Here is a 19,714-nt window from a genome sequence, read left to right on the forward strand (position 1 = left end):
TGGAAGGGTGAGGGGGCTAGCAAGGCAGGTAATCAGAGGCTAGACCATGACCTTTCTGGGGCCTTGATGGGTTCTCTCAGCACCAAAGCATGGCTCCTGTGCACCTCTTTGGGTTTCATCCTCCTTCCCCCTCTCCTGGGATCTAGTTCCCCTCCTAGGACTGAGAAGCAGGACCTGAAACATTCCTGTTGGAATGAAGCTCCTGCCCACCACCCCACCCCGCCACTCCTATTTGGTCAACAGGCCCCAAATGCCACCCCACAGCTGGGAGCCAAGGACAATCTTGACGGTAACCCTGTCTGGACTCTCCTTCCCAGCCTTCTGTCCTCCCTCAGCTTGCAGGTCTCAGCATCCTTTGAATTTTTTTAGGATGCTACCCTTCTACTTTGTTTCATCAGTTCATCTGCCCGCCATCTGTCCCTCTTTGGGAACAGAGTGAGACTGAGGAGGGAGGGAGAGAGACCAAGATGGGCAGAGATATAGGGACTGAGAGACTGGGGACCAAATGGAGATGGATAAGGACAGAGGAACACAGAGTCTGAGACAGGAAAACGTGTGTAAGGATGGAGACTAGGCCAGAAGTCTGTGGTGCAGAGCCCAGAGCTGGGGGCCAGTGGGGGTGGTGGGAGCCCCAGTTCCTGCCTTCTCCACAGGAACCTGGCCAGCCTGGGTTTTAGGTGTCAATACACCCTGGGCCGCTAGAGGGTGCTCTGAATCTTCTCACTACACCAGTTACTGGCCAGACCTGGAAAAATGGGTGGCCCAGAGGGTTAGGATGCCTAGGAATACATAGGTCCAGCTGCATCGCTGGCCTTGGTAAAAAGGATGACAACATGAAAGGGAGTAAACCCTTACCCCCAGGTCCTGCCCAGCCTGACTCTTAGTGCCCTGACACATACCCACTCATGGCCTTGCTGCCACCCTCTCACCCCTGATCTGTTTCAACCCCACTTCTACCCTCAGTTTCACAGCTGTAGAGACAGGGTATGGAGTCAGAGCAGGCTTCAGGACCAGCAGACTGGGGTTCAAATCTGAGCTCTACCACCTCTAGCCAAGTAGCTTGGGGAGTCTCCTGACCTCCCTAAGCTTCGGTTTGCTCATCTTAAAAATGGGGATGGGGACTTCCCTGGAAGTGCAGTGGTTGAGAATCCACCTGCCAATGCAGGGGACACGGGTTCGATCCCTGGTCTGGGAAGATCCCACACGCCGCGGAGCAACTAAGCCCGTGTGCCACAATTTTTGAGCCTGCGCTCTAGAGCCCACGAGCCACAACTACTGAGCCTGTGTGCCACAACTACTGAAGCCTGCATGCCTAGAGCCCATGCTCTGCAACAAGAGAAGCCACTGCAATGAGAAGCCCGCACACCGCAACGAAGCATAGCCCCCGCTTGCTGCAACTAGAGAAAGCCCGCGCAAAGCAACAGAGCCCCAACGCGGCCAAAAAAAAAAAAAAAAGAAAAATGGGGATGAATAAATGTACACTGTAGGGTGGTCCTGAGGAACACTGATGGTTTTGGAGAACATTTGATTCAGTGCTTGGTTCATGGCGGCTTTCAGCTGGCAGGATGCTGTAACTGGGTGTGAGACAGTGAAGAGGTTCTGAGAGCTTGTAGGTCATGTATGCTGCTGATACAAGGACAAGTGGACTGGCTGTTACTGAGTGACACAAGTGTCCAGAGCCCTTCCTCTGCCAGGCCAGGAAGGCAGGAGGAACTGATCCAGGGGGCAAAGGGTCAGATTCTAATGACTCCAAATATATGCATGCAGACATACCTCAGAGATACTGTGAGTTCGGTTCCAGACCACCACAATAAAGTGAAGGTCGCAGTAAACTGAGTCACATGAATTTTTTTGTTGTTTTCTGGTGCATCTAAAAGTTGTTTACACTATAGTCTAGCCTATTAAGTGTGCAATAGCATTGTCTAAAAAAACAATGTACATACCTTCATTAAAAAATACTTTAGTGGGGCTTCCCTGGTGGCGCAGTGGTTGAGAATCTGCCTGCCGATGCGGGGGACGCGGGTTCGAGCCCTGGTCTGGGAAGATCCCACATGCCGCGGAGCGACTAGGCCCGTGAGCCACAATTACTGAGCCTGCGCGTCTGGAGCCTGTGCTCTGCAACAAGAGAGGCCGCGACAGTGAGAGGCCCGCGCACCGCGATGAAGAGTGGCCCCCGCTCGCCGCAACTGGAGAAAGCCCTCGCACAGAAACGAAGACCCAACGCAGCCATAAATAAATAAATAAATAAAAATTTAAAAAAAAAAATTTAAAAAAAAATACTTTAGTGGACTTCCCTGGTGGCACGGTGGTTAAGATCCCACATGCCGTGGAGCAACTAAGCCCGTGCGCCACAACTACTGAGCCTGTGCTCTAGAGCCCACGAGCCACAACTGCTGAAGCCTGCGTGCCTAGAGCCCATGCTCTGCAACAAAAGAAGCCACTGCAATAAGCCCGCACAGCACAACGAAAAGCAGCCCCCGCTTGCCGCAACTAGAGAAACCCCGTGCACAGCAATGAAGACCCAACACAGCCAAAAATAAAAAATAAAAAAAAAAAACTTTAGTGCAAAAAAATGCTAACCATCATCTGACAAAACAGCATTGCCACAAACCTTCTATTTATAAAAGATGCAACATCTGCGAATCACAATACGGTGCAGAGCAATAAGACGTGTTATGCCTGTACTCTCATTCACACTTAGGGAAAGTATTCCAAGCAGAGAGCACAAGGAGGGCAGCACCAGTGAACGCTCTTCAAGGATCATCACCTCAGGTCTATAGGTAGGAGTATGGAAGGGTTTTTAGGCAGAGGAGATACGAAGTCATTCCAATCTGTATTTTAGGAGCACCTCTTACCCTGTGGGGATGGGTTAGAGAGAGCAGGCTAGGGATTGGGAGGCTGTTACGGCTGGGGAGAAGAAAACCATGAGATAGGGCCTGGGGGGGCAGGAGGAGGAAGGGTTCAGGGTGCTGCCCATTTCCTGCTGGGTCACTACGTGGTGGGGAGCAGGGGTTTGTGTGTAGGCAGTCTGGAACCAGAGGATGTGTAGTTATGAACACGTGTCGGGGGGGAAATGACTCCGTGGCCCAGGAGAGAATCATGGCTTGAGGTGTGGACAGGAAGCTAAGGGGTAGGGCTCAGCTTTCCATGAGATCAGGAGGCCCTAAACAGAGCCCCAGGGCTACCAGAGGAAAAGGAGCCCTAGAAGGAGATGGAGGAGGCGCAACCACAGGGAGAGGAAGAGGACAGGAGGGTGCAGCTCCAAGAGGGGTCAGGCAGGATGAGGACTGGAAACTGTCCTCAAGCCTGGGCCCCAGAGGCCTGGGGTTGGCTCTGGAAGTTCAGCGGTGTCCATGTGTCTGTAGGGACCTTAAAGGATGCACGGTGGTCGGAGCTGTGACTCGGAGGACGAATCCTGGGTCTGTCTCCTTAGGGTCTCCAGGCGGGGGGTTGGCTGTGAACGGGGTATGGAGGCTGTTTAGAGCTCCTCATGTGAGCTGTATGGGGTCCCCCGGGAGTGCGGCCCAGGCCAAGGGCCACAGAGGAACCGGGTGTGGGGGCACTTAGAGGTCCCCGCGGGAGCGTCCCCGTATTGAGTCCCTCGGAGGCCCCGAGAGACTCCAGGGTCGGAGCAGCCAATCAGTCGGCTAGGGGGCTGGGCCCGGGTCGCGGCCCGCCGGGGGCTGGGACCTCACCTGCGGACGCCTGAGCGCGGCCTGCGGAATCCCAGAGGCCGCGGCGGCCCCCTGGGGCCCGGAAGCGCCGCCGCCCGCGAGCCCCGCGCGGAGCCAGGCGCCCTGTCCCGACGCGGCGCGCGCTGTCGCGATCCGGCGGCGGATGACGTGGCGGGGGCGGGGCCTGAGCGGTCGCGGCGGTGGCGGTGGCAGCGCGACCGAGCATCCCGGGGGCTCCGGGCCACCACGAGGTAACGGGCCGCGGGCGAGCGCGCCGAGGGAGCCGGGCCGTGGGAGCGGGGCCGGGGGAGCCGGGCCGAGGGAGCAGGGCCGCGGGGGCCGAGCCGGGGCCGCGTTCTGCTGGGGCCGAACTCTGCGCCGCCGCTGCATGCGGGATGCGGCTCCCGGAGCCCAGCACCGGGCAGGCGGGCCGCGGGCACGTGAGAGACGCTGCGAGTGAGCGCGTGCCCGAGGGGGACGCCGTGCGTGTGAGCGGGCCCTTGAGCGTGAGGGGGACTCCAGGAGTGTAACACTGAGCGTGTGAGGAGGACGCTGTGTGTTTGTGTGTCTGTGTGTGTGAGTCAGTCTGAGGGTGACCCTGAGTGTGCAAGACGCAGAGTGTGAGGGTGACGCTGTTAGTGTGACGGAGACTCGGTGTGTGTGTGAAAGAGACCCTAGTGTGGAGGTGACTCCATGAGTGTGAGAGGGACTCAGAGGGAGATTGTGAGAGACTGAGTGTGAGAGAGACCGCGGTCAGAGTGACCCTGAGTGCGACCCTGTGAACGTGAAAGAGACCGTGTGAGATACTCCAGTGTGAGTCTGGTGCTGAGAAAGAACCTGTGCTGCGTGGGAGAGACTCTGAAAATGAGTAAAGGCCCGGGGGACGAGCCTGAGGATGTGAGCACCTGAGCAGAGCTTCCCGGGGCCGCGGGGAGACTGGCCTGTTGGAGGGAGGACGGTGTGTGCTCCTGCTACTATGGCTCTTCTTAGTATCTTCACATCCTGTCATCTTGTTTGATCATCTCATGTCGTAAATGGAAGGCGATATTTGTGAAACATTAAGAGAATTCTTCACAAAGCACTGAGCAAACAGTCTGGGCACCACTTGTGTTATAGCCAGTGATAAGCAGGAATCAATATTTAATTTAACATTTGTTTTTGAATACCTCTTGTGTGCACTGGACTGTGTGCTTGGTAAAAAGAATTCAGTCTCTGCCCTTGATGGGGAAGAAAAAGCACTACCGGTGAATTTAGCACTGGGCTAGCAGAATGCTCAGCCATCTGGTGCTTATCTCTGAGAGCTGCTCCCTGATTTTGAAGATCTGGGAGGAGCAGACTTTTGAAAGCCTGTGAGCGCTTCCTGAGATCATTTTCAACTCTCTGTTCTTGTTCGGCGGCCCTTGAGGAAACGGCCCAGGCTGCCTACATTGCTGAGGTCCCACTGGGTGCTAATGGCTTTTGCTTCCCAACTTTGGTCTCAGATTGTCATTAAAAGTTCTTATATTTGATTTTCCTTTCCTGACAAATTTGTGGGAAACCACAAGCCTGATATTCTCCTGTCTGCCTCCTTCCCTGTCTGACTGTGGACATATTTTTATTACAAACCAAAAATAAATACCAGTTATGTGACTGATCTCTCTGGCATTTCTTGGTACAGGAAATTTCCTGACTTCTGTCCTTTGTCCTTCCTGCTGTAGTTTCCAGGATGTGTGGATACTTTACTACAAAAGTGATGCAAGTGGTGCTCAAGGGACCTGGGACAGAGGGAACAGCAGTTGTCTAGACATGCATGATTCGAAAGGACCAGGCTGGTTCTCAGACACATGTTCAGTTACACCCCACTGTGGGTGTGTTGGAACTTCTAAGTAATTGAGTGCTACCCCTGCTGGGCATGTAAAAATTAGATTTTACAAAAGGAAATATCGTCCTGCTGCTTACTAGTTTCATTTTTTGATAAGTTGCCTCTCACTCTTTGTTGCAGAGATTAATTGGAGACACGTGGAATTAGGCCTGGCTGTGGAGACTTCATTTTCTTCTTCGTACCTGACCATTTATGATGAGGTGGCTTATGAAAGTGTGATGTTTGCTTATTTCCTCACAGGTGAATATTATTGCTCTGTTCTTCGTTAATTTTCTTGGGTCTGCGAGTTGTAAAGCGTTTTAGTTAGTTATTTGAGTACAATACTAGTAAAGAGAATGGCTCACACATAATTAACAGTTATGTAACACTATAATTATTATAAAAATAAATTATATATTTATTATATCTCTTTCTAAAGAGTAATTGTGGTGGTTTATATTTAAAGATACTTGCAATGAGGAAGTAAAAATAGGAAACCAAAGCCATGGAAAAGACTAGATATCAAGTACTGTTGAAAAGTGAGGGTATCTATTCACTGTGATTGGGAGCTGAATTTGATATTGAGTTTCCTGGTGTCCTAGGTGAAAAGACAAATGTAAAGAGTCACATAATTTAAGTTTAAGCATAAAAAAAGTAATGCATTTTCACTGTAGAAATTTTGTAAAACTCAAAGTATAAAAAAGAAAAAAGTCTTCTGTGTTTTCACCACATTTAAGATTTTGGTGTCTTTCTCAACAGCGTTTTTTTTTTTTTTTCATAGTCATCAATTATAAAAGTTTTAGAATACAGCTTATAAAATATTCTTTGTAACTGAACTTTGAAAGAGACAATTTTTCTCCCTGAAAATTGCATATGATAGTTTCATGGTTAAATTTTCATGAGGAACTTTTAGTGGTCTGGTGAATTCCTTTATTATCTGCTGCACAGGAGCTTGGAAAATATGATGAAAACCTGTTAGAAAGCTGTGTTATGTCCTTACAAGTGGGGTTTAACACTAGTTTCTCAAGGCAGGAACTTACTTATAGGGTGTGTGGAATTGTTTAATGAACACTGTCTTAAACAATGAGTTTAGAGACTGTTTTGTTTTGTTTTGTTTTGCCGTGCCGAGGGGCTTGCGGGATCTTAGTTCCCCAACCACGGATCGAACCTGGGCCCCCTGCAGTGGAAGCACAGATCCTAACCACTGGACTGCCAGGGAATTCCCAAGAGACTGTGTTTTCGAGAAAGGGAGACTGAGACACACACATGCAGTGACACAAGGATATGTGTGGAGAAAGAAGTCAGCCAGGATGTTGAGGAAAATGGTGGGAGAAGAAGGGTGTTAGAGGCAAAGGACTCAGTATGAGCAAAGATGTGTTTTTCTGATGGGCTCTGGAAACCCTGGACTACTCCAGGTTCTGGAAATTGTGAGTAATTCAGTGTGGCTGGACCATGGGAGGGACCATATGCAGCAGGGGGTCTAGTGATAAGGCCCTGATAAGAAGGTTGGAATTGATCCTAAAGACCTCGGGCAGCACCTGAGGAAGGGTTTCTAACTGTGCTCTGATAGCAACCAACTCAGTAGATAGTAAGGTTGGTATTCTGTTGTGAAACTTGAGGAGCCAAAGCAGTTTTTCCCTGTTGGAAGGCTGTCTCCCACCCCTGGATCTGCCCCCATTTCCTGCATGGAGGTAAGCACTATTGCAGGTGCCTTTTTTTCTGTTTTTCCCCTCAGAATTCACATAATTTTAGACAAGAACTATGTTGGGACATTCCATTTTCAGGTGTTCTAGATCCTTGCTGATTTTATGTTTACTTGTTCTATTGATGACTGAGAGAGGTGTATTGAAGTCTCCAACTATAATCGTGGATTTGTCTATTTTTCCTTTCAGATCTATCACTTTTTGCTTCATGTGTTTTGAAGCTATGCTGTTGGAGGAAATACACGTTTAGAATTTTCTTCTTGCTGAATTGACCTCTTTATCATTATATAATGTTCTCTTTTATCCCTAGCAATACTTCTTATTCTGAAGTCTCGTCGGATGTTAATATAGTTACTCCCCCTTGGTTTTGATTAGTGTTTACATGTTTTTTTCACCATCTTTTTACCTGTAACTTATGTCTTTATAGTTCAAGTGGGTTTCCTGTAGACTGCATATTGGGCTCTGCATTTTTATCTAACCCAACAATGTCTGTCTTATAATTGGTGTGTTTAGATCATTTACATTTCATGTTATTATTGATATGGTTGGATTAAAATCTGCCACCTTGCTAGTTTTCTGTTTTCTACTTATTTCATATGTTCTTTGCTTCTTTTTTCTTCTTTTTTCTACCTACTTTTGGATTGAGTATTTTTTATGATCTGTTTTATCTCCACTGTTGGCTTATTATTTATACCGTTTTTAACTTTCTAGTGTTTGCCCTAGTTTCACAATGTACATCTTTAATTAATCACAGTCTACCTTTAAATAATATTACATCAATTTTCGTATATAATATTATATAAGAACCTTACAGTAGTATAACTCCCAGTTCTTCTTTCTTATCTTTGTGCTATTGTTGTCATACACTTTACTTTTACCTATGCAATAAATTAACACTGCATTGCTACTATTTTTGCTTTAGGCAGTTAGTTATATTCTAAGGCAATTAATAGAATCAAAAAAGTATATTTTTTAATATTTACCTCAGACCATTTGATAGTGTCCTACAACTCTTAGATGCTCTGTTCTGTTTTTTTTCCACATTTTGACTCGTATGGTTTTCATTTCTCTGCTGAAATTCCACATATGTTCCTGCATGCTGACCAAATTTTCCATTAGAGCCTTTAATGTATTAATCATAGTTATTTTATTTATTTATTTATTTTTTAATTTATTTTATTGAAGTACAGTTGGTTTACAATGTTGTATTAATTTCTGCTGTATAGCAAAGTGATTCACATATAAATGTATATATGTATATTCTTTTTTTTTTTATAAATTTATTTATATTTGGCTGCGTTGGGTCTTTGTTGCTGCGTGTGGGCTTTCTCTAGCTGTGGCGAGCGGGGGCTACTCTTCATTGTGGTGCATGGGCTTCTTATTGCAGTGGCTTCTCTTGTTGCAGAGCACGGGCTCTAGGCGCACAGGCTTCAGTAGTTGTGGCACACGGGCTCAGTAGTTGTGGCTCGTGGGCTATAGAGCGTAAGTTCAGTAGTTGTGGCTCAAAGGCTTAGTTGCTCCGCGGCATGTGGGATCTTCCAGGACCAGGGCTCGAACCCTTGTCCCCTGCATTGGAAGGTGGATTCTTAACCACTGTGCCACCAGGGAAGTCCCAGTCATAGTTATTTTAAATTCCCTGTCTGATAGTTCCAATATCTGGATCATCTCTAAGTCTTGTCCTATTGATTAATTTGCCTCTTGATAGTGGGTTGTTTTTGTTGCTTTTTGTATGTTGCTTGTGATTTGTTATTGATTGTCAGATGTAATATGTGGAAAAGTAGAGATTGAGGTACATAGTCTTTATTCTGGGAAATGGGTACAACGTCTTCTTTTGCTAGCCTGTTAATGTGGGAGTTTGAGTCATTTAGGAGGTGAGTTGGGTTTGGGTTTTGTTGTTGCTATGGTTACCGTACGTGCACCAGTGGCTCCAAATTCCTCTGGTGTTTCCTTGCCCTGAGGGTGGATTTTTCTGTGCTTATGCTCCACCTTCAGCATTAGGCTTCTTTGTGCACCTGTGCCTCAACACAGTGTACCACAGCCTTGTTGCTGGGTGCTTGCTAACCTGGTGGTGGGGAGTAGAGGGGTTCTCTGTTGTCTTGGTTCAGCCTGAGCCTTAAGCAGGCCCTATTTCCCTGGGTCTGGGGGATTGGATCTTTCTGGGTGAGCCTGCCATGTCTAATGGTCTGGACCAGAATTTCCTGCTCCTCCCGCAGGCAGAGAGGATTGTTTTCTTTTTCTTTCACCCTGTCCCAGCTGCCTTGGGAATGACAGAGTTTCCCCATTCCCCAGGGGTTTAAGATTTGTAGAGAAGGGAGCAGGTGGACCTTCGTATTTTTCCCAGAGCAATGACTGCTTTCCTCCTCCAGGCCGGCACTTCTGAGAGGCTTTCTCTGGCCTAGTATTTCTTGTGAACACCCACTGAGGTCTCACTGGAGAAAACCCTCGAACTGTCTATGGCTCTTGCTAACCCAAACTTGACCTTTAGTAATTCATTAAAAATTGTTCCCGAATTCTTCTTTCCTGCCTGTATGGTGGTTCCATTGTTCTCCCTCCGCCACAGGTAAGCCAGAACTTGCATCTCTCTGGGAGGTATCTGTTGTTCCTTAAATCTCAGTCTGGTTGGTTGGCCTGTAACCTCAGCTCTCTAATGATTTCAAGAAAAGTTACAATTCTGTAGATTATCTGCCTTTTTCTTGTCATTGGAGTGGGAGTGATGCTTTTCCCAGCTTTCTACATCTTAAGTGAAAGTTAGAAGTCAAGGCAGTTACATTTCATACTATTTTTAAATTTTCCAGTGAAGTGAGTTTACCTCTCTTTTTCCCTCCCTGTGATATTGTGATTATTTATTTGGTCTTTGTCCACTGTTCCTGTCCCACAGCTCTTGTAATTTCCTAATAAGAGCCATAGAGGCATCTTTTGTTATAACATTTGTTTTGTTCCCAGTTCCTGAAATAGCTCCAGATCAGTAAAGGTTAAACGGATGTCTTTTCTTATTTATATAACCAGCCCCTTTCAACACACCTGAGTTTATGTTAATGAGGTGATTGTTCGAAAGCATCTAGATCCTCTAAGGATAAGGGTTGCTTGTCAAGGGAACCAACCCTGTAATTAGAAGGTTTGGAAGTTTTAGTCCAGGTCTGACCTCCTGGGAGGGGAGAGGGTCTGGAGATTGAATCAATCACCAATGGTCAGTGATTTGATCGGTTATGCCTTTGTAATGAAGCCTCCATAAAGAACCCAAAAGGACAGGTTTTGGAGAGCTTCCCGTGCCTCTTCTCCATACCTTGCCCTCTGCATCTCTTCCATCTGGCTGTTCCTGAGTTATATCCTTTATAATGAACTGGTAATCTAGTAAGTAAACTGTTTTCCTGAGTTCTGTGGGCAGCTCTAGCAAATTAATTGAACCCGAGGAGGGGATAGTGGGAACCTCCGATTCATAGCCAGTTGGTCAGAAGCACAGGAACAACCTGGACTTGCGATTTGGCATCTTAAGTTGGGTGGGGAGGGCTGTTTTGTAAGATTGAGCCCTTAACCTGAGGAATCTGTTGCTATTTCCAGGTAGGTGGTGTTAGAATTGCTTAAACTGTAGCAGACACCAGATCTGCTGGGTGTTGCAGAATTGTTTGATAGAAAATGCAGTCTGGTATCAGAAGTCCAAATAGAATACCTGGTAACCTCCTCCCCCTCCCCACCAGCTAGGGTCTGATGAATAGGGGGAGGCTGGAGTGACCACTGGGGCCAGGTTTCTCTGCTTGCCTCCATGTTGAGTTGAGTGGAAAAGGGCAACCTAAGTCTCTGTGCACTGACTTTTTTGTTTTTTAAAGGAATGTAAGGTGCAGGGTGGGGGGGGGGACCCTTTCCCTCTACCCATTTTAGGTTCCTTGGCTGGGGCGTTGTAAATTAGACTGGCAAAAGACAGATTAACAAGAGAAAAACAATCAAGTTTATTAATGTGCATAGAGCATACACATGGAAGCACTCACTGATGAAGAGCCTGCACCTGACTCTTTTTTTTTTTTTTTTTTTAATTTATTTTTGGCTGCGTTGGGTCTTTGTTGCTGAGCGCGGGCTTTCTCTAGTTGCAGCGAGCGGGGGCTACTCTTTGTTGCGTTGCGTGGGCTTCTCATTGCGGTGGCTTCTCTTTTTGCGGAGCACGGGCTCTAGGCGCGCGGGCTTCAGTAGTTGTGGTACATGGGCTCAGTAGCTGTGACTTGTGGGCTCTAGAACGCAGGCTCAGTAGCTGTGGCGCACGGGCTTAGTTGCTCCACGGCATGTGGGATCTTCCCAGACCAGGGCTCGAACCCGTGTCCCCTGCATTGGCAGGTGGATTCTTAACCACTGTGCCACCAGGGAAGCCCCTGCACCTGACTTTTATGTGAGACAGGCTCCTCAGGTGTTTCCTAGTTTTGTTTTCATGCATATCTGAGCTCACCTGACAGACACATGAAAACAGATATTTTCCCACGTGCCAGCATAGAGTCACCTTCATGGCTTGGTGCCAGGAGTGAAAGGAAAAGTGGTGCTGCCTTAAAGCCAGGCCTCATAATAAGCAAAGTAGGCTGGCTCAACTCCTCTGGGAGTGGGAGAAGGCTTATTAATGGCCCCAGAGGAGCTTTTTCACTTGGGCTCAGGTCTAGACTCTGGAGGGGTACTGGGACAGGTAAGGCAGGAGTTTTGAGTGGGGCTTGTGGAGACTGGAGTTTTCCCTGAGAACTACTCAGTCTTGAGTGGCTGTAGTTCACTTGCTCTGAGCTCCATGAGGCAAGATTCCAGCACATCCGTTGTTGTTGACTAGATGAGAAGGTTCTGGGAAGATGACGTACTGATCCCATTCTTATTCCTGGAAGTTATCTCTGTGACCTTGAAGGACTGACTCCTGGGAGGGAATTAAGTGGCTTATCAGATTCCTTTCTCCAGAAGATGAACTAGGAGTTGGGGATCTGAATTCCCAATTCCTAGGGCACAGAAATTGAGGAAGAGAGAAGGTCCTGCTGAGTTCAGGGTCAGGAAGGTGCTTGTCTTCCTCTGACAGATTCTGGGTCCTTCGTAGGTAGGTTGGTGTGGGATCCATCTTCCTTGAGGTTTCTGGACTGGCCCAATGATGATCCAAAAGAAGTAGTGTGCATGTGTGTGCATGTGTGTACTTGTGCACACTGTCTCCCTACAGGATGCCTTCCAATGCCAGATCTGTGGATAAGAGGAGACTTATAGCTTTGTTTTGGTGTCAAGATTACTGGGTCCTGTTTTGGGGGAATCTCTTTTCAGCCCCAGGTGGTAGTGAGAGGCAGGCTGAGGAGGAAAACAAATAAGCCAATAGCAGATGAGTCCCACATTAGGGTGCCCTCTGAATGTTCTTTCTTCATCTGGTCTTATTACGTTATCTCTCTCTTTTAGGCACTTTGGAAGAAGAAAGGAGTTGAATGAGCAAGCAGCAACGTGGGAAGTGAGGTGGGTGTTAATGGACATAGCGACACAAGGGTGTGTATTTTCATGGATGTTCTCTCCTTGGTCTAGTCTCTGCAGTAGCGATATGCCCTTGTCTTAGCATCTTCCTAGCCCTTCCCACCACCTGTTCATGTTCTTTGCTGGCCTGAGAGTAGCTACAGACCTCTCCACATGTGGCTGGACACTGCAGAAGTCCCTGTTTATGTTTGGGTGGAGGTGAGTGAGTATGGAAACTGAGAGGCCCATCAGGCTGGCTAGTGCTGGGACTCTGGCAAGTTTGTAGGTTTTAAGTCGGTAAGAACAGAGCAAAACCTACACCTCAGGGAGAATCCATGCTATAGATAAACCTAATGCCAGCCTACCCTGGGCATCAAGCCTCTCGTTAGAAGTCACCCTCACGTCGTGTCTGAGCCCTGTTGGTGTCTTTCTTGGGAGCAGTGGAGGTCAGCCTGCCTCCATTTCTCTGTATCCTGTGGTGGGAACTGAGACAGGCTCATTGTATTTAGGTCTGTGCATGAGTCATGCTGTGCCTACACAAGAGGTGGGCAGGGAAATCTGCCTTCCTTGCAGGTCTGAACTAGAGCCTTATCAGCCCCTACCCTAGACTGACATACTTATATTCTTTGCCAGGCCATAGTAAACACAGGTGTGAAGGAACTATTTGCCATGGAAGCCAGGGAGCTGGAGAGCCACCACACACCCACATACCATCTCATTCCTGAGGCCAGCCGGCCCAGGGAGGAAGAAGATGTCAGCATGCTACCTCAGCAGTCCACAGAAACTATGCAGCTGAAGAAGGAGATCTCTCTGCTGAATGGGGTCAGCCTGGTGGTGGGCAACATGATCGGCTCAGGAATCTTTGTCTCACCCAAGGGCGTGCTGGTCTACACTGCCTCCTATGGGTTGTCGCTGATCATATGGGCCATTGGTGGGCTTTTCTCCGTTGTGGGTGCCCTTTGCTATGCAGAACTGGGGACCACCATCACCAAGTCTGGGGCCAGCTACGCTTATATTCTAGAGGCCTTTGGGGGCTTCATTGCCTTTATCCGCCTCTGGGCCTCCCTGCTAATTGTTGAGCCCACCAGTCAGGCCATTATCGCTATCACCTTTGCCAACTACATCATCCAGCCCTCCTTTCCCACCTGCGAGCCCCCGTACCTGGCCTGCCGTCTCCTCGCTGCAGCCTGCATGTGTAAGTCTGAGGGCTTAGCGGGGGAGTATGCGTGGGGCTGTGGGTTATTTTTATAATGCTAATGGTAATTTATATTTGAACAGCATAATTTGCTTTTCTTTTTCTGTGGGGAAGAGAGACATCTTACCTTTTTGAAGAAGCAATTTCACCAAAGTCATTTGTTCCTGAGATAAGTAAGGGTAAACGATGGGGATGGGGAGAGTCTGAATCTGTTTGTGGCTTTTGGTGCCTCACTTTCCTTCTTGGGTGTCCCTGAGTGAGTTCTGTTCCCCAGTCTATGTGACAGGTTGGTGCATGTCTTATATTTGTCTTGTTTTGATTGGTGTCAACATTGCTAGTTGTAACTTAACCCAGGAAAAACCCTCAGTGCTGAGGCGTTTATTCTGCTGCTCCAAAAAAAAAAAAAAAAAGTTATTTTTGCTTCCCAGCTTTTAATCTTAAACCAGTTTAAAGCCATCAGTGAGGAAATGGGGTTCTCTAGACTGTGGGGGTCCCAAGGCTTTATGACCTGCAGGCTCACAGTAGGACCACTCCTTCCTGCCACTGCCACTCTTCACAGGCCGATCTAAGCAGCAGGCACCACACCAAAATGGCTGTTTCCCATTGGTGTTTCAGATTTCTTTATGCTGACTTTGTAAACAAGCTCTGCCTGCGTCCAGTGAGGAAGGTGGCTTCTACCCTGTATTTGGGTTTCTGAGGGCAGAACCTGAGAGATCCCAGTGGATCTCTCTTTATTTTCCTTTTTTTCTTATGAGGTTGTAAGGAGGAATTCTGTGTGAAAACACTGGAAGGGAGAGAAGATTATTGTGAACTTAGTCTAGTAAAGCTAGTGTTTTAGCTGAGAAGTGGCCCAGAATTCCCTGTGTTCCTTAGCACTGTGCTGCCAGAGGCACTTAATTATACTCTGTTCTTTCCATATCTTTGCTTGCAAAAGCTTTGGCAGTATGTGTAGTTTATCCACAGTGTTAAAAATAGACTGACAGTACCTTGGAGTTAGCCGTAAAGGATTGTACAATATGCTGTGACTCCTGACTTTAAGGAATTTATTAAAGACAGATGTTAAAAGGGAACTCTTCCACAGATACCCCTAGAAGGAGAGAAAGTGGGAACTCAGCTGTACATCTGATAGGGTTTCATCAGGGGGACTCTAGCCTGACTGAGCTCTCTAAAAAAGGGAATAATTTCCTGATAATAAAACATGTTTGTTCAGGAGGAAATTAAATTAGCCTCAAATCACCTATAATCTACCACCAAGACATGAGTACTTTTATTTTTTTTAATATTTATTTATTTATTTCGGCCACGTCATGCAGCGACTGAACCCGCGCCCCCTGCATTGGGAGCCCAGAGTCTTAACCGCTGGACTGTCAGGGAAGTCCCCAGACAGGAGTACTTTTTTAAAAAAAATAAATTTGTTGGGCTTCCCTGGTGGCGCAGTGGTTAAGAATCTGCCTGCCAACGCAGGGGTCACGGGTTCAAGCCCTGGTCCGGGAAGATCCCACATGCTGTGGAGCAACTAAGCCCGTGCGCCACAGCTACTGAGCCTGCGCTCTAGAGCCTGTGAGCCACAACTACTGAGCCCGTGTGCCACAACTACTGAAGCCCGCGTGCCTAGAGCCTGAGCTCCGCAACAAGAGAGGCCACCTCAATGAGAAGCCAGAGCACCACAATGAAGAGTAGCCCCCGCTCGCCGCAACTAGAGAAAGCCCACACACAGCAAAAAAGACCCAATGCAGCCAAAAATAAATAAATCTTTTAAAAAATAAATAAATAAATTTATTTATTTGTTTTTGGCTGCGTTGGGTCTTTGTTGTTATGCGTGGGCTTTTCTCTAGGCTTTTATCTAGTTGTGGAGACGGGAGGCTACTCTTCGTTGTGGTGCGCAGTCTTCTTATTGCGGTGGCTTCTCTTTGTTGCGAGCCCGGGTTGTAGGCACACGGGCTTCGATAGTTGTGGCTCGCAGGATGTAGAGCGCAGGCTCAGTAGTTGTGACGCACGGGCTTAGTTGCTTGCGGCGTGTAGGATCTTCCCGGACCAGGGCTCGAACCCGTGTCCCCTGCATTGGCAGGCAGGTTCTTAACCCTTGCGCCACCAGGGAAGCCCGGCATATGGGTACTTTTAATAGTTCAGTTACGTCTTCATTTCTTTCTGTTATAGAATTGGAATCATACTTTGCATATAACTTGATATTCTTCTTTTTAAACTTAGTGTATCATGGATTTCCCCCCTTTTTGTGAAATGTTCTTCAAAAGAAACATTTTTTTTTAATAAATTTATTTATTTTATTTATTTATTTTTGGCTGCGTTGGGTCTTTCTTGTGGCACGCGGGCTTTTCATTGTGGTGATTTCTCTTGTTGCGGAGCACGGGCTTCAGGTGCGCGGGCTTCAGTAGTTGTGGTTCGCGGGCTCTCGAGCGCAGGCTCAGTAGTTGTGGCGCACAGGCTTAGTTGCTCTGTGGCATGTGGGATCTTCCTGAACCAGGGCTCGAACCCGTGTCCCCTGCATTGGCAGGCGGATTCTTAACCACTGCTCCACCAGGAAGTCCCAAAGGGAACATTTTTTAAAGTAATATATGTATATATATATATATCTTCTTTTTTATTAAAAGGTGATGCATAGACCCTACAGGGAATTAGAAAAATGCAAAAAAGAAAATAGAAAGTTAAAATCACCCATGATTTTACCTCCCAGAGAACTATTGTTACTATTTGTATGAAATACCTTCCGATATTTTTTTTTCTGCTTATCCATCATTTAAAAAAAGTACCCTTGAGATCATACTCTTTGTGGTTTGTATACTGCATTTTAAAAATTTTAATATTTAATCTCTTTCACCAAATATTCTTAGAAAACGTGGTTTGGGACACACAAGTAGTTTCCAGGCAGTGTAATGTAGTGGTTAAGATCATAGCCTCCTTTGGGAGTTCCCTGGCGGCCTAGTGGTTAGGATTCCAAAAAAAAAGGACTTCCCTGGCGGTCCAGTGGGTAAGACTCCGAGCTTCCACTGCAGGGGGTGTGGGTTCATCCCGGTCTCTCGGCATGGCCAGTGGGTGGGGGGAGGGGGAAGATCATAGGCTCCCATGCCAGACCGGGTTTGATTCCAGCTTTACCATTGAGTAGCTACTGACCTTGGAGGAGATAGTTAACTGGTGCCTTAATTTTCTCATTTTGTAAAATGGGAATATTGATTGTACTGTGAACTGAAAAAAACATGCACAACCTAAAAGCTGAGAATTATGTTTTATTCAGCAGACAAAACTGAGGACTTAAGCCTGGGGCACAGCATCTCAGATAGCTCTGAGACACTGCTGCAAAGAGGTAAGGGAGGGGCCGGGATATATAGGAGTTTTTGCAACGAAGACCAGGTAGTCGGAACATCAAAAGATTACTGTTTTTTGTTTGTTTTTGTTTTTTCGCTGCCGAAAAAATGGGATCGAACCCATGCCCCCTGCAGTGGAAGCTTGGAGTCTTACCCACTGGACCGCCAGGGAAGTCCCAAAAGATTACTGTTAATTAAAGAAAACCAGATATCTCGTTAAGGAATTGAGCGCTTTTCTATGTATGGAAAAATGCAAAAGTCAGGGCTCATTGAAATCATTCCTTTGATATGTAGCTCAGCTATCTGGGACCAGTATCCTATGGTTTCTCAACCTAAGTCTCTTCAGGGTGCACTGTCCGGGGTGGCTGCAGTTAGTGGGTGCTGACTGCTAGATGGCAGGCATCCTGTTTCTATCCTGAGGTCCCTCAGGGCTCTCTGTGGAGCAGCTGTTTTGTGATGGCTTGATGGCTGCAACATTTTTTGTTTACTGATATGGCAGGCAACATTTTTTTTTTCATTTCATTGATAGTACCTATCTGAAAAGTTTGTTGTGAGGAATAAGTGAATCAATACAAATAAAGTACAGTACTTCTCTCTGCCTGGCATACAGCAAGTGCCCTATAATATCATTATTAAAAATAATGCTGCTGTGTAGAAATCATTTTCAGAGTTCCTTCATATTTTATTAGGATAAAATTATAAAAGAGAAATCCCTGTGTCTAAAGAATTAAACTGTTTTAAGTTTCTTCGTGTTTTACCCAGTTGCTTTCTAGAAGGTTTCGTGAATTTGTACTCTTTTCTGAGCACCTGTGAGTGCCTGTGCATTGGTCCCTTGATGGCCTTAGGATGAATTCCAAGAATAACCAAATCAAAGGGCACCTCTGTACATTATTTCTCACATAAAGAAGATTTTTGTTTGTTAAATCTTTTTTATGATTTTTCCCATTGTTTCTTCTGCTTAGGAAGCCCATCCCCACACTAGAGGAACTGATCTTTTGATCAGGAGGAGAGACCTCACCTCTTAGAAATGCAAAGTTATGGTATCATATAACTTCTTTCATTCAAAAAACCCCTATTCCAGAAACCAAGGCATTTCCATAAAGCGGGCCTGAGGGCGGGAAACTTGTCAGAGGTGGTGCCAAGTCATTAAGACCTTGTCCCATCCTAACAGACTAGGTTTTAGGGCTCAGTTTACTGCTCTTCTTGGAAATTAGGGTGTAGAATCAGGCTGATGTATCATCCAGCTAAGCTGGGGTGTGCTGGAGGGAGCCTCCTTGGACAGGGGTGGCACTGAGAGCAGCCTGGTCTCAAGAGACCTAAATTGGAAGAAACCAACTATGTCATAATTAGGGGAAAAAACAAAGATCTGCACTGAATGCTGGGTGAGGCTTGGGTAGAAGAATTACGTTAGTCTTGAAACTGAGACATGAGAGGGGTCCAGGTTAGTTGGGAGACTGCTTAAAGAAGTTATATCCATGCTAGGCTAGACAATTAAAATTCCATCCTAGAAGAAAGGGCCTAGGCAGTCTCCATATAACTAACTCTAGGGCAGAGCTGCAAGCTGGTGGCCCACGGGCCACCCTTGGCCCACAGATATATTGGGCCTGCACAGTGTTCTAAATAATTTTGAATTACTTGCCAACATTTAAAAATCAGGATTTGCCCTTTCTCTTGAAAAATCAAAAGTTCTGGCAAACTTGGACCCATATTCCAGCCTCACACAATCAGCTGCATTTGAGTAGTGGTTACTCCTTTAAATGGAGCATATATTCTCCCATTCACTGCAGTCCCCCACTCCCTCTTGTTTTATATCCAGACATTCTTGCCTTTGCTCATTTATATTACCTTCTCGGGCCCTGAAGGCATTGCTATTTCAGATCCTGGCTTCCAGCAGCCCTCCACCCCAGTCCCAGGTTACACATGGCAGGGAGATACATCCAAGCAGCTTTTTTTTTTTTTTTTTTTTGGATTTCAGATTGTCTTAGGTGGTACTCATTATGTCAGAACAGTGGTTCTCAACTGGAGATGAGTTTCCCCCCCAGGAGACATTTGGCAAGGATTGGAGACATTTTTCGTTGTCGCATCTGCTGGGAAGGGGTGTTGCTGGCACCTAGTGGGTACAGGTCAGGAGTGCTGCTGAACATCCTATAATGCACAGGACAGCCCCACATGACAGACTTATCTGGCCGAAAATGTCAGTTGTGCTGAGATTGAGAAACTGTCATTCTGCTGTTATGTATTCTGGGATCTTGGACTCTTCTGTGGTGGGTGGGGCCTCAGGCTGCCCGCTGAGCTCAGTATGCTTAGGGGCTCTTATTCACTTATGGGACTGTAGGGGAAAATGGCACTTATTGAGGTCCATAGGTCCTTTCTCTGACCAGGTGACCAGCAGTATTCTCAGTAGCCCAGGTGCCCAGCATTGTAGGAGTACTTGATTTGTCTGCAGAAGTGTGTGTTTCTGGCTTAGGTCTTGGTGCATTTATCACTGTGGGATCCTGTCTGTTATGTAACCTCAAATACATCGTTGGAGAGTATTTGCC

The 19,714-nt window shown here is 46.8% G+C and overlaps 1 protein-coding gene and 1 long non-coding RNA gene across 10 annotated transcripts in view; one reads left to right on the forward strand and one right to left on the reverse strand.

Moving 5' to 3' along the window:
- Positions 1 to 106: 106 nt before the first annotated feature.
- Positions 107 to 3,842, reverse strand: LOC309648053. Its single transcript, XR_014256447.1, has 3 exons — positions 3,696 to 3,842; positions 2,291 to 3,454; positions 107 to 1,969 (listed from the first exon to the last, which is right to left on the reverse strand). It is a non-coding gene; the product is annotated as an uncharacterized lncRNA (long non-coding RNA).
- The window catches only part of SLC7A6 (solute carrier family 7 member 6), a 34,805-nt gene continuing 18,379 nt past the window's right edge, over positions 3,289 to 19,714 (forward strand). For 2 of the 9 annotated variants that reach the window (XR_014256438.1, XM_082436094.1), the window contains exons 1-4: positions 3,845 to 3,925; positions 5,656 to 5,775; positions 12,612 to 12,695; positions 13,293 to 13,854. Coding sequence is in view for 6 of the 9 variants with exons in the window: in XM_082436094.1 (XP_082292220.1) it covers positions 13,329 to 13,854 (526 nt within the window). In the remaining 3 variants the exon portion in view is untranslated. Of the gene's footprint in view, positions 3,420 to 3,844; positions 3,926 to 3,951; positions 4,131 to 5,655; positions 5,776 to 7,406; positions 12,268 to 12,611; positions 12,696 to 13,292; positions 13,855 to 13,968; positions 14,034 to 19,714 lie in introns of those variants that run through there. The other 7 variants (XM_082436099.1, XM_082436100.1, XM_082436096.1 and 4 more) reach the window with 7 other exon arrangements.

The sequence above is a fragment of the Balaenoptera physalus genome (assembly GCF_965194825.1).
Source record: "Balaenoptera physalus genome assembly, chromosome: 19".
Classification (NCBI taxonomy): domain Eukaryota; kingdom Metazoa; phylum Chordata; class Mammalia; order Artiodactyla; family Balaenopteridae; genus Balaenoptera; species Balaenoptera physalus.